This window comes from Peromyscus maniculatus, chromosome 8, assembly GCF_049852395.1.
Source record: "Peromyscus maniculatus bairdii isolate BWxNUB_F1_BW_parent chromosome 8, HU_Pman_BW_mat_3.1, whole genome shotgun sequence".
Lineage (NCBI taxonomy): Eukaryota > Metazoa > Chordata > Mammalia > Rodentia > Cricetidae > Peromyscus > Peromyscus maniculatus.
In genome coordinates this window covers 44615810-44630230 of record NC_134859.1, presented here as the reverse complement: position 1 = coordinate 44630230, position 14421 = coordinate 44615810, and the positions used below count along the sequence as shown (strand labels likewise).

The 14421-nt window shown below is 55.1% G+C and overlaps 1 protein-coding gene across 6 annotated transcripts in view; it reads left to right on the top strand.

Annotated features, from left to right (window-relative positions):
• Positions 1 to 8987, top strand: part of Tom1l2 (target of myb1 like 2 membrane trafficking protein) — a 126772-nt gene extending 117785 nt beyond the window's left edge. For 3 of the 6 annotated variants that reach the window (XM_042284132.2, XM_006973610.4, XM_006973609.4), the window contains 3 exons: positions 2571 to 2630; positions 4371 to 4407; positions 5548 to 8987. In XM_042284132.2, coding sequence (XP_042140066.1) covers positions 2571 to 2630; positions 4371 to 4407; positions 5548 to 5696 — 246 coding nt within the window. In that variant the 3' untranslated portion in view covers positions 5697 to 8987. The remainder of the gene's footprint in view (positions 1 to 2570; positions 2631 to 4370; positions 4408 to 5547) is intronic. The other 3 variants (XM_076542489.1, XM_006973611.4, XM_076542490.1) reach the window with 1 other exon arrangement.
• Positions 8988 to 14421: the final 5434 nt, after the last annotated feature.

Below are 14421 nucleotides of genomic sequence, written 5' to 3'. Positions count from 1 at the left end.
CGAGGACATGGAGCCTGAGCCTGCTGAAACTCCTTCACCTGCCCACATGGCTGAGGCTTCTAAGAGGAAGAGGCTGGCTTCCCTATAGGAAGGGAAGTGACTTGCCCCAGGCTGGCTTCCCTATGGGGAGGGAAGTGACTCGCCCCAGGCAGTGTGGTCCAGGTGGGGCCACTTGTCTTGCTTTGCTGCCACTGCAGGGCAGTGTTCAGCTGTTGGCAGATTTTTATGATGTGGATAAACCCAAAAGCTTCACATATGGTAGGCAAGCACTCCTGAATTATACCTCTAGGCCTCTGCCTTTTTTTTTAAAGAGTCTCTCTACATAGCTCTGGCTGTCCTGGAACTCATTATATAGACCAGGCTGGCCTCAGACTCACAGCGATCCGCCTGCCTCTGCCTCCCAAGTGCTGGGATTAAAGGCATGTGCCACCACCAGCTCAGCCTAGCCCTCTACTTTTTGACAATAATAAAAAGAATTATAAGAAAAAATGGAATGTCTAATTAGGCTTCTGGCCCTTTAAAACTAGCAACCCAGTGAAGAGTGTTCAGCCCTCCTAGGGAGGGCCTGTGCTCCACCCAACACTGCGGAAAGAAAGCTCACAGACGTGGACTCTCAGTTTCTTCTAGGTGGACTGAGTTGGATAAGGCAAAAAGTGCCCACGTGCACCCTAGCAGCTGCCATGGATGGCATTTCTCATTGGAGAAATGGCTGACTTTCTGAGCTGGGGACTAGGCATGGCACACGCCCTCAACAAGTCAGACATTGTGATTGATAGATATATCAAGATCATGAAAGCAGCACATCCTTTCCAGGAGTCCGTCAAGGTAGCAGGCCCGCCCGCTGTCATGACACCCGCTGTCATGAGATAGCAATTGCACCTACCGTGGCCCAGCGTTCTTTGATGGGTAAGGCGGGCATCTGCCATGGGCACTGTAGGCACAGCCCTTGAGCATCCTTGCTCTCACCCTGAGTGAATGATCATCTGCTTTGTCACCAGGACTCACATCATGGTGTAAGAACTCCCTGAAATATTATCCACTTTGACAGTTTGAAATGTCTGGGGGTTAAAATGGTGGCAGAGAGAGACAGTGTGAGCTAGTCTGAAAATGCTTGTGTGCCTGCCCATGGCAGGGTGAGGATGGGGCACAGAGCACGTGCTCAGAGCTGGGGGTCACCAGCTTGCTCTGGGAGGTGCTGCAGACATCTGCTCAGCATGTGCAGGAGCCACACCTTTTTGGCAACAGATTTCAGCCTCCAAAACAGGAGCCGACAATGTGAATTCTTTGTTCTCTTCCTTTTCAGGTTGGGCTTTTTGGGTTATTTTGGAAGCTTTTTTAAAATTACTTCAACTGAGTCTTCTTATTGCCTATTTAAAGTTCATTCTTACTCTAGATGATGACATTAGAGTGTAGCCAGCTATGGACACCACACTGTCGTTTCTTTTTTTCTGGAAATAGTGGGCTAATTAGCAAGGCTCCCAGGCGGAGCACCACTCAGTCCAGGGTAGGTGAAGAGGCAGGTTGCCCTGACTAAAGGCGATCCTCTCGGTTGTCTAGGCAGGGAGCCAGCCTTTTATTAAGGTGGCTTCTAGGAGTTTAAAGGCCACCTTCACTTCTTATCTGATGGCAACAGAAATGGTTTTAGTTGCACATATTTTTCAGAATCTCTGCTCGAGGCCCTTGCCTCAGACCAACGCATGGCACCTTCTCCAGTACCCATGAGGTTGCTGGGGAGCCCTGTCACAGCCTAGGCATCCTGCTCCCCAGCCCACAGTGGACTAGTTTTCTCAACTACTAAAGCTCAGACAGCTGCTGAGAGGCAGGAGGAAAGGATGAGACCAAAGGAAGCTGTGGCATTCGGGGCTACTAGTGATATTTTTTCCTCAAAGGAGAGAGAGAGGACTAAAGCCTCTGTCCTTCTTTGTCTTCAAAGCCTCGTTTTTGAGCTGTGTTTCCTTTAATGGTAGAGTGTGCCTGCTTTCTGGAAGCAGGGCACTCCCAGACCAGGGGAGCACGTGCCTCTGGCTCCTTCTCCCACTCAGAAAGCCACCTCACTAAGCAGACAGAGGCCTGGGGCTGAACTGCCCTCCTGAGCGCCCTGTGGCCTGCTTGAGGCCTGGTTCTGCTCTGGTTCTGCTCGGCTTCCCCGCGGCCCACCATCTTGGCCTGAGGTGGCCTTCACCGAGGGCAGCGGATTCTCCCATCATGGCTGCTGCAGAACTAGTGACTTCTTGAGACCAGGGAGTGCTTTGCAGCCCTGGCCTGGAAAGGCGAACAGACACAAGCAAAAGTTATCCATATCAAGAACGCGTACTTCCCTGCCCCCACCCCCTGCTGACCAGCCTGCTTCTTCTAATTACCACCTCACTGCTCTCCTCATCTGCCATTTCACATGGAGCTAGCTGCCTGTGTTGCCTGTGCGTGCCATGTGGTTGTTTTGCTCTGTGTACATTTTGGTTTTGTTTGGGGGTTACTTTTGATGATTTACTTTGTTTTGGTGTGTTGTCTTCCTTTGCCTGGCTGTGTGGGGGCCTGCCTGACCCCGCTGCTTGCCGCCTCTGCCTTCATAGATCCCAGTTGCGCAGCCCTCTGTCATGGACGACATTGAGGTGTGGCTCAGGACAGACCTGGTGAGACTTGACTTCTGCATTTTGTGTGGGGGTTGTGGCAAGGCAGATGTTCTGAGGACAGGCCTTGGGGCTTGTGGCGGGGGCTCCACCTCCACCAGGGGGGGCTGGAGGAGGGAGGGGGTAAAGCTCACCTTCCTTTCTAACATGTGGACTCTGGTGGGGCTGGCTCTAGGCACGGCCTCTCAGCCACACAGCCCCGAACAGATGTGTCACATCTGTGCAAACTAGAGAGCCCATCTCTAGCCACTCCTGACACGCGCCAACCCCTCCCCATTTCTCTTAAAGGCCAAAGGTGTGTGTTTGAGGGGTTTTCCTACTTGTTTGTTTCTGTTTCTTTTTGCTTTTTGTTTTGAGGGAGGAAGATATTTTTGTGTGTTGGTTTTGGTTTGTTCTCTTTCTTTTTTTGCCCCTTTGTTGGGGATTGAATTCATGGCATTGTGCATGCTAGTGGGCAAGCGCTGCATCCCAACATCTTCATTTCTTTTTTTTCCTTTTTTCACAAATGAGTTAGATGCTTGGTTTTACATTCACCGTCATCCCCATTCCCACCATCCTCTAGTATTTGTTGAAAAGAGCTCCTGCTCTGAGAGAAGGTTCGTCCATCTGGGATGGCTGAGAGACTGAGAAGGTCACGTGTCTGAAGATGGCCTCAGTCAATTCCCTCTCCTTACAGAGTACTTCATTCACAGCCGCTGGGTGTAGGAGGGATTCAGTGGTGGCTACAGGTTTCCTGTGACATCTCCTCCACGAAAGAGGCTAACATTGCCTCTTCCCCAGGAGGCAGCCACCTGCGTAGCAGGGAAGGTTGAAAGAGCACCCCTGCGATCTTTCCAGGGGAGCCTAGAAAGAAATATGTCCCTCACAGAGGCGGGAACGGAAACTCTCAGGCTCTCTCCCAGACTAGGCATGATGTCACCCACCTGTAATCCCAGCATTTGGGAAGTGGAGGCAGTAAGGTGCAAGGCCAGCCTGGCGCCATGAGACCCTGAAGAGACAAGATCCAGAAAGGATTTGGTAGCAAGGCTCTCACAAGGCAGTGATAGGTCAGGAGAAGCCCAGGTTGCTGAGCCCTGCTGGTGACTTTTCACTCCAGCATGGGTCCTTTCCCAGTGTGGCCTATGTCTAAGCTCCTCTCTAATCAAGTGTGGTCCACATAAATGACAGAGATGCTCAGCATCTCCATGGCCCCTTTAGACAGCAAGAATGGGAGCTTAGGTCTAGGGGAAGGCAATTAGAGCTCCTGGGAGGCTGTGGGGCATGTCTCTAGGTGACAGATCCCACTGCCGAAGGACCTGCTAGAGATCAGGCCAGGCCATCCAGGCCCCAGGCAGCTCCTAGCTGTTGGTGCGGATGGCATCTTTCCAGAACCCCTCTGCTGGCAGCATGGATTGCCTCAGCCTCATGTGACAATGGCAGCTCTCCTCAGAGCCTGGTATTGATGGGCGGAGTCTCCCCTCTGGCCCAGGTAGGGACCAGCCTGCACCAATTTTGGATTTTTCTTTCTTGTCCTTCTAGGACATCAAAACCTAGAACCTTTGTGTTTTGCTTTTTTTTTTTTTTTTTTTTTTTTTTAACATTTTCTTTTTATTTTTTAAGCACACTCTCTGCCTCTCTAATAGGAAGAAGAGAATCTGGAAACAGGAAAAGTAGAACTTCACTTGGGTAGCCGTGGGTGGACAGAAGTGGTGGGGTGGGCAAGACAGGGATGAGCCCTAATGCCGTTCTCTGCTCTGTCCACAGAAGGGTGATGACCTGGAAGAGGGGGTCACAAGTGAAGGTAGGCCTGGCCAGTGGCCTTACAGCCCGTCTGTTCTCTCGCTCCTGACTCTCAGGGCTACACAGGGAGTGGCCCGGCACCCTGAAGCCTCTGCTGCTAGATCCGTGTGTTGCTGGGCCTGCACCCCAGCCTTCGTGGGGATGAGCCCCAGCCTTCATGGGGATGCGCCCCAGCCTTCATGGGGATGAGCCCTAGCCTTCGTGGGGATGAGCCCTAGCCTTCATGGAGACTCATGCTGATGGAGACAGTGCCATTTCTCTCATTTCCTTTAGGGCAAAACAGACTGGGAAGAGCATGTAGAGGTCACGAAGAGGGTGACTAGAGGGCACAGATTACTATCCTAGCTTCTGCCCAGGTCCTAAGTCCCCCACAGACACAGATCACACAGTGCACAGAGTGTGCAGGGCCCTCTTGGGCATCTGGGCCTCAGCTGATGGTCAGGTGGGAACATGGACCTAGTTTTCCAACAAGGCTCCCGCCCTCTTCCCTCCGACATTACCTCCTCTCCATCTTACACGCCGCACCTCACCCATGCTGCCCCTCACCCCCGGATTCTTCCAGACCCTGTGACAAGGGCCAGTCCAAGGACCCGCCCTCTGTGCTGAGTGGCTGCCTTCTGCAGCCTCCCTTCAGCATCTTCCTTAGGTCAGTGAGGGTGGGCCTGTGTGTCCGCAGGTGCTGGCCCACTCTGCCCTGCCCTGTGCTGACCAGGAGGACAGAGCTCTGAGCTCTCGGAGGGCAGGTGCTCTGCGCCCACTGTTTTTCCAGAGCCTTTCTCTGAAGAGACTGGGTGTCAGATCCTTCCCCATCATGGGTCCCACAGCAATATATAGGGTCCTCCCCACCCACATGCCCCAATGCAGCTTCCACCAGCTCTGCGTGCGGAGAGTCAGGAATAGTGACTTCTCTTCGGCTGGCCCCAGACCAGGAGGGCCCAGAATAACCTGGATCTGCCTGGTTGCTCTCCTGCCAACACACCCTTCCCAACCTCCACTCCCCACCCCCACCCCATGTGCATGTACCTCCTGCTGAAGGGCAGCCAGGCCAACGTTGGTCCTAGCTGGAGCTGGAAACCAGGGTGTGGGGCTCCAGCCAAGTGACCCTCACCAAGTCTATCCCTCCATTTGGTTTGTATTGTAGAGTTCGATAAGTTCCTGGAAGAGCGAGCCAAGGCTGCAGAAACGGTTCCAGATCTGCCCTCACCTCCCACAGAGGCTCCTGCACCAGCCTCAAGTGCTTCCAACCGGAAGAAGCCAGAGCGGTCTGAGGATGCCCTCTTTGCCCTGTGAGCTGTCCTGTGGTCTGCCTTCCCACGGCAGGTCACTGCTGACTCTCCCGGTGGACACTGGGCACTGGCCACTCCCCAGCCCCTCAGCCTGCACACCTGTATCCCCATGGAAATGCCACTGTTTGCTCCCAGGTCTCCCTGGTCAGGGCCCACCTTGCCACCTGTTCTCTGGGTGGCAACAGCACTGACCAGAAGGCCTGTCCTCCCTCACCCCAAGGGCTCTCCTGGCCTTGGGTCTAACCAGGAAGAAGCAGTGGTCCAGCCCCAGGCAGGGTAGCCCCTTGACACTTTCTGAGCAGAGGTCCTGAACTGACTCTCTCACTACCCCTTCTGCTTCCGCCCAGCTCCATGGCTTCCTTAGGTGAGACACTCTGCTCCCTGGGGCCCTCTCCTTCCATCAAGGACTCTGGGAAGCAGGGCTCAAGTGTTTGTAACCACAGCTCAGTCTCTCTCCCTGGACGGTGTGGGCACTGGACGTGTTTGTACCTGAGTGGGCTCCAGGGGCCACTACCTTAAAGATCCCTCATGTCCCTGGCCCTTTCTCCATCAGTCAGCTGCCAGGCCTGGGACCAAGACAAGGACCTGCAGCTCTTGGTCTGAGGATGGCCAAGGGCAGCACGTGCCCTGTGGATGGTACATGGCTTACTCTATGCACGCCCTACACACCCACATTGGCCCTGATGGCTAGAGAGGGTTGTTTGCTGAAGCAACATGACTTCAGTGTATCCCGTGACTTGGCTTCGCCTTCAGCCACCTCCACACAGCTACCTCCAGGCCAGCAGCAGGTAGCTGTGTGCTGGGCATGGAGGCCCCAGATGACCAGGAGCCACATTAGGCTGGAGCCATACTCCACTCTCCTCTCCTCCCTGACACAGCCTCAGCCTTCATGGCTGTCCCCACTTGATCTGCCACCCCCCCACCTCACCTCACCCCGGCCAACAGTTTCAGTCTGAAGCCTGACAGCCTGCATCTGAGCAAGCAAGAGCCGGTGATGCCTGCTCCTGCCCTTGTCTTGGCTGCTTTGTGTCCTGGCGCTGAGCAGGCGACCCAGTGCTCCCTTAACCCTGGTCTAGCTGCTGTTGCCTAGAAAAGGAAGATGCTCCTGCAGCTCTATTGCTATATACGCGCAGGCCCCACACAGTCCCACCCACCCCGGGGTCAGCCTTGCCCACCGTTAGGATGGCCACTGCTACACCTGGCCACCCAGGCGCCAGCCCCAGCAGGGAGAGGAGGCTGCAAGGATCCACTTGCAGAGGGGTCAGTGCACAGGTTCTGGGCAGCTCTTAGGGTGGGACCGCAGCCCTGGGTGAGAACAGAAGTGGCCTGTCCCAGGACCCCTCGCCCAACCCAGCACCTCTCCTTCAGCAGTCTCCGGAAGGTCTGGCTAGGGTTCATCTGACAGGACCTGTGGAGGATGTCATGCTGACCTGCTAACTGCCCGGCTCTCTCTGAGCATCTGCCATACCTCCACACTCCACTCACACCCTGCCAAGCGGAACTTCTCATCAGTGTTTCTTAAGGGCAGAGCACTCTAAGGCTAGCCTGGTTGTTAAGGCCTCTGAAGGCTTATCACACCAGAGGAGACTGGGGAGCCCAGTATACCTGGAAGCTTGGCCTTTGGCACAGTCCAAAAGGATTGTCTGAGGATCAGCTGTATATAGTCTAAAGAGAAGGGCCTGTGGGCAGTAGGCAATCAGGCCAGCATCTCTGAATTAAGAGGCTGCCCCCTGCTTGTGGATGATGTAGAGAGGAAGATGGGCCTCCATCAGGGAGAGAGACTGATGTGGGGGCCTACCTTGGGGGTTCCCAACATGGTTGTTTCTAGTACCAATGTCCAGAGCTGTCCCCTATCCTCCTGACTGCAGCTGCTAGGTATGGCTTAGAGAGGTCAAGGACTCCCCCAGGCTGCCAAGAGAACACCTTTCTGGCTGGGACCAGCCCAGCTGGTGGTTTGCTCTGTAGTCGTCATATCTTGTCTAGAGGTAGTCTGCCTGCCTTATCTGTGGGCTGAAGTGACATGGGCCTGGGGCCTTTATGAGAAGCAAGATGGGCCTGGGGGTCCCGAAGGGGGTTCAGCTCTGTGGACTGTCCTGTCCTGAGGCCTCTGGTTCCCTACCATCTGTGGGCCAAACCCTTAGACGCTGGGCCCTCTCAAGCCAGCAGCCTCTACAAGTGTTAGAAATCACAGATAGAGTATGTACTTAATTACACTAAATTATTGCCGGGACTCATAAGCACTAATTACACCTGATTATAGGTTAAAATATTTATTTTGTCAAAATATTTTCTTGAGGATGTGTTTAACCTTTTCTTGTTCATTGTGTGCTGAAGTGTGAAGACTGCTTCTTCCTACCTTTTTGGCCATCAGGCAGCCGTGGAGGGAAGTCACCAGGTGGAGTTTGACCCTGTGAGTTGGGCCGAGACTGACTAACTCATTTACTGTACATGGGACATGGGGTTTCAGAGCCAAAAGGGCTTCTTGGTGGCTGTGGCCAGAGCTGGCTTCCATTTTCCTGTCAGCCCCTCAGTGTGAGTGGCTGTGCCTTGGCTCACTACTCTTGTCCTCCCCACCTGGCCCCTGCTGTCACCCACAGCACCGCTCAGCCGGGAAAGTGGTGGCCGGACCCTCGGTGGCCTGATGGCAGTGGGTTCCTTCGTTCCACCACAGACTTTCCTGGCCACGGTCCCCTGACGGATGGTCTCAGATGGCTCAGGGCACTCTGGGGGCCACGTCAGCCCTAGGTGGCTGGGAGAGCATCATGAGAGCCTGGGTTCCCGCCCAGGCAATCCACAGCCTCTCTATGGTCGGCTGTTGGGATGCTGGGGCTTCCCTGTGTGCTCAGCCACTCGGAGGTCCTCCCTCTGTGGCTCCGTGGTACCTGCCTAGCCCAGTGCCCATCCCCAGCCCTTCTTGTTCATGGAGGTCTAGGCTAGGTTGCCCCTAGTCCCCAAGAACAGCTGTCAACCCCGTGTTCTGACCGATCCTGCCGTACTCACGCCCCAGGCTCTCTGGGAGAGCAGGGGTCGTGTTTGCTCCTCAAGTTTGCACTTCATCTGTGAGGACCTGAGGGTCCTCGGGCTGCTGAAAAGACGGTGTTGAGTTTGTTCTCCTGTTGTCTTACGAGTCGGAGTCTTGTCTCTGTCCTGTTTCTGTGGGTAGAGCTGGTTCTGGAGGGTGGCTCAGGTGTGACAACTAGTGTGTCTCCCCACCCACTGGTTCTGCTTCCAAATCCTGTCTCTCTAATCTGTGTTCTTGCATGTAAAGTACGCCACAATAAATAGTTGAACCAGCCATTCCTGTGTGATGTCTGAATCGGCCTGAGCATCCGAAGGGCCTGAAAGTTGACTTCTTCAAAAAAAAAAATTATATTTTTAAATTATGTGTTTGTGTGTGTTATCTGAGTGTGGATATGTGCACTTATTGGTTCAGGTGCCCACAGAGGCCAGGAGAGGGCTGGAGTTAAAGTGGTTGTGGGCCACCCAGCGTGGGTGCTGGGGACCAAACCCTAGTTCTCTGCAAAAGCAGTGTGTGCTCTTCAGCCACTGGGCCATCTCTCCATCTCCCACCTGCCTTTTAACTTTACTTCATGTTTTGAGATATGGTCTTACTTTGTAGCCCAGGCTGGCCTTGAACCCAGAGATCCTCTGGCCTCTGCTTCCCAAGCACTGGGATTGAAAGCCTGTGCCACAAGACCAGTGCCACAGGCCTTTCACAGGCCTTTGTGGGCCCCTGCTAGAGGGGGCAGTTGCAGACCCACCCCTTCATTCCCCACCTCGGAGGCCTGGCGAGGAAACTCCCGTGCCCTGGAGAGAGGCAGGCTTTGGGAGAAGAGGGCAAGTGCATGGCAGATTTCCTGGGTCTCAAGCAGATATGGCAAGGCCACTTACCCTGGCTCAGAGCAGGCAGGCCTGGGGCATCCAAACCCCTTCAGCTGGGTTTCTGCCAAGAAAAGCATCAGAATCTTCCACAGAGCCCATGCCAAGCACCGAGTCTGCCAGCCTCGGCTCCTGGAGAGTGGAGCCCTCTCCCCGACTGTGATATTAATCCACAGTTCCCCCTACAGAGAGAGATGGCTTACACACTTTATGCAGTTGAGCACTTCCAGTCAGGGTTGCAGGGCTGTGTGACCATCACAATTTTAGAACTTCTTTGTTTCCTCAAAGCAGCTCATCTCTGCCTCTCCCCACCTACCTTCCTTCCTGTAAGCTCCCGGGCTGTTCCAGGAGGCTGCCTAGGGCACTACTCTGAGGCATTGTCCTTTGGGAACTGGCCTCAGCCAGCCCTGAGGTCAAAGGACCAAGTGGGGACACGGGAGGAGGTGGAGCCAGATGCCCTCAGACCCTTCACCCCCTGGAACTAAGGATGGAGCACAAGCGTAGTAAGTATATGAAACTCGTATGGCCCTGGCTAACGTCTGCCAGCCTGTCATTGTGCTGGTAAAGTTGGGGCTGGGAAGAGCCACAGACTTGCTTTTGGGCACAGAGATCAAGGTAACTGTCACTTAGACTCAGACTCCAGTCTACTGTGGAGGAGCAGCAGATGAAAAGGCCCAGAGGCACAGGTTGATGGGGGTCCCTACAGTCACCAACCCAGGCCAGGGTTCCAGTAGCCAGCACCTAAGACCCACCGTCACCCTAGGCTCCGGGAGCTGAGGCTCTAACTCTGACTAGGTGGGATGAATTGCAGGCCCTCAACAGGTAAAAACAGAGGAGCATATCCTTAAAGTAGAGGAAGCCCACAACCTAGATCCTTCTGAGCAGATAACATGGACTCAGGCCATTCTGTGCCCTAGCTCTGTGCTAGGCACTGTGGCATTAAAGGGACAGGAACCCAATCCCTACCCCGTGAAGAGCAGGTGGATCGAGTCTGCTCTGGCTGGGCTCACAAGCCCCACTGCACTTTTCCTTTTAGCTCGTGATCCTTACAGCTTGCCTGTACCTGGCTGGTGCTCAGGCTGTGCCCTTGGGGAACTTGAAGCCTTGTCCAGTTCCCAGAACCAAGGCCTCTCCTCTGCTGAGTGTTAGAGAAATCTGGTGACCTGTAGGCAGGGAGGCCCAGGTGCTGCTGGTAGGGTAGGCTGTCCATGCCAGGAGGAAGGGCAGGATGGCCATGCTGCTCCAATTTAGCTGACAAGTCTCCAAGGAGGGACTTTGCAACCCCTGGTGGACACTTGCCAAAGTTCATTTTCCCCACAGACTAATAGATGTTCCTGTGAGATAAGGTTTCTGTGGGAGAAAACAAATGCAAGAAACGTTGGAGAAAAGTGGTACCAGGGCCTCTTTGTCAGGATGGAGCCTGTGGCCCCAACTCCTCACTTAGAGGGCATATTTGACCTTGTTGGTTGTGGCAGAAATTGGTTCAGAAGTCAGAAAGAGGAGTGCGCTTCAGGAACAGCTGTGTCCGGGTGCCTCTAGATGAGGCTGGGCGACAGGCCTCTGTGGGTCTTGGCTCTTCTTCCTCGGGGCTGGCTCCTCCAAAATAGACTAGAGATTTCCTGTAGCTCCAGGGTATAGCTCTTTCCAGTGGTTTTCAAAATACCAAGAACTCACCTGAAAGGTAAAGGGTAAAACCTTCACAAGGTCTACAGCATGGGTGGAGAAGGCCCAGGTCCTGGGGTACAGATGGACAGAGACAAATTCCTGTGCTCTTCTTTTCTCCCTTCTCAGGCCTCACGGCCTCTCCTCCTGTCATTGGCACTCCGAGAGGAGCTGGGGCCCTCTCTTGATGACAGGCCCCCCTCAGCAGCCTCCACTGAAGCTCTTGATGGGGGAGGGCCTTTACCACCCATTTACTTCCCAAGAAAAACATCTTTTCTGGATCTTGGGCAGGGGCAGAACCCGAGACCTCGGACCAGCATGGTACCCAGAAAGTGCTCCAATACTCAGGGAAGCTACTGGTGTGTTCTTTCATAGCCTCCGGAAAGCTATGTTCAGGTCTCTAGGGCCAGGTCTTGAACATCCCAGTAAGTCAGGCCTCTGCTGGCAGCTCTGGGGAGTCTGGAAGCCCAGCGGACTCTCGCCTGGGCTGTCTCCTCTATCCATGCCTCATAGTCCAGACCCTGCAGTAGTGGCACCAGAGAATCCACTGTGCCCTTTCCTCGGCTGTGAGATGGAATTGTGAATGACCCACCGAGGCCTTTGTAGTTCATCAATCTTTGAGTGAAATGGGCTGAGGTAACCCCAGGGAAGATGAGGAGAGAAAAAGGAGCCCGAAGCCTGGCTGAAAGGACAGTCGTCAGTCTGGTAAGGCCTGGAGTCCAACATTCAGGCGAAACGTTCTGTTTGAGCCTGTCAGTCTTTCCAGCACATTCTTTTGCCCCGTCTCCCAAGCCCACCCTTCCTGGTTTTTGAGGCCTCCCCGAATCCCACAGCTTCGCTTTTGCCTAACGTTCTAAATTCTGATGAGAAGTCCTTTAAGAGGTGGGAGCTGCCCAGCCTGGTCGCCAACACAGACCCCCTGCTTCACCTCCTGAGGGCTGAGAGCACAGAGGGGATACCACTGCCCACTGCCAGTCCCCACATCGGTGGAAGGTCTAGCACCTTCTCTACCCCACGAGGTCAACGTGACTTGCAGCGGCCGGAGTATCACCCTCCTGTATTCATCCTGTACCCCTTTCTCCTACCACGGCTCTTTACACCTCCGAAAACCCCGGGAGATGGAGAATCTGCTCCGTCTCCTTCGAGGTGGGTCTCAGATAAACCTGCACCTCCCCACCAGTGTCTGTTCCCCAGTTTTCCGTAGGGTGATAAGCAGTGGGGACCTGGGGTTCCAACAGTAACTCCCTTAGGGCTGGGCTTCACCATTTGTTGATGGACTTTTCTTTACTCCGGGACTCTGATACATAGCTGGCTTCTCAACAGCCAGGATTCCCCGCTCTCCATTTGTGAGCTTAGCTCTTCACTGTGCACAGGCTTTGGGCATACCCAACCCTTGTGTGGAGGTCTATCAAGGGACTGTAATGCCAAGCAGCCACTACGGTGGGTGAGACAGAGGCCCAGAGAGGGCTAGACACTTCCTGGACAGCTCCCAACAGAAGTCGACTCCGATGAGATCAGCCCTCATCTACGTCAGTCGTCGCCGGTAAAAAGTCAAGTCAGGGGGTTAAGACCTCCCGGGTGGCTCTGGACTCCTAGCAGTCTGTTCCCACTGCCTGGCCCGCTGTTCCTTTGCCCAGGCAGGCCCACGCTTAGCTCCAGCAGTCAAGAAGGATAACGGGGTCATGCAGAGTGGCAGGTGGCCCTGGAGGTTCAGCAGCCTCCTTTGCAGCTTTCTGCCCAGGGCCTGCCATTCCACGCACCTCTGAGCTCCCAACAGTGAGGGCACTGCTGGGCAAAGGGGCCCTGCCCCTCACGGCTCAGAACACCCCAGCCGTGTCTCCTGTGCTTAGAGGGTGGGGACCAACCGGGACGTGCACGCTGGTCCCCCCGGTAAGGAAGCCCGGGAAGGCACGGAAATCTGAGCTTTGGGAGCCATTTGCAGGGGAGCAGTCCCACCAGGCAGAGCCGGTGCCCGCAGGTCTTACAGCCCCGCCCCCGGGTCGAGCAGGCGCCGGGCACGTGACCAAAGCCCGAGTCCCGCGAGCGCAAGCTGACGCCGCGTCACGCCACTCGGGGCCCCGCCCCAATTGGCCGCGAACGGGGCGAGTTCGGGGTCTCCGCGCTGCCCACCCCGCTCTGCGACTGTCCCCAGTATAGGGACCACCACGGGCAGCGGGCAGTGCTGGGGAGTCCTAGGCGGGGCCCGTCTCCTCCTGCCTCAGTTGCCTCATCCGTGGGATGGGATGGGAACAGACAGACGTCTTCCTAAGGCTGTTGCGAGGACTGAACGAGTTAATACAATAAAAATATCCGGCTTGTCACAAGCATGCCTCATGACTGCACAGCGCGGAACAGCTGACCGAGGTCACTGTTGGCCAGGCTGAGACCCCGCCCCTCCAAGGCTCACCAGGACAGGCTTGCGTTCTGAGCGCCAAAGATCCCAGCAAGGGGTCCTGAGATCTTTGGTGGGAGGTCCCGGGTATTTGAGACAGAAACCACCAACTTCTTCTGAAGAAGTTCTCCAACCTTTCCTCGCTGGGGAAAAGCTCCCCCTTGGCTGCTGCCCTTGGAAACCCACCCGTGGAGCAGAGGTTTGCAGTCAGTGGTCCGCTCTCCCACCTTGGGCTTTGCTCCACGGGGAGCTTTTCTAGTCCTGGCTTTGACTTTGCCTTCGGCTGCTCCAGTCCTGCAGCAACGGAACGTGTGCTATATATACTTTTTGCTCAGTTCCCAGAAGAAGGCAGATCTGTTGTGAAGACTCCCAACACTGCGCCCTTTTCCGCGGAGACGGCCATAGTGCCTGTCTACACACACGCAGGTGCAGCACTAGCTCGGCTGACCTCTGAAGCCCCCACTCTTCTGGCTGGGAAGGGCTATTTGAGTTTTCAGGAAACTATCAAACTCCTGGGTCTTTCTGATGGTGGTGGGACATGGCAGAGTGGCCCCAAAGCAAGGGCTCCACGTCGGGGAGAGGTGGTTCATAGTCCCAGCGGCTCCTGGGCGCCTGAGTCATTTTCTAGCAGCCACGCTGGGAGAGGGACAAAATGCGTCCAAGTGGAAACCAGGCACACAATCCCTCCTCACCCAAAGACAACTCATTCTACTGGCTGGGAGGGGAGAGCAGTCACCCAGCCTGTAGCTGGGGTCTGAGCATGGCAGCTCCAGGTGGCCAGGGGGTCCTGACCTTC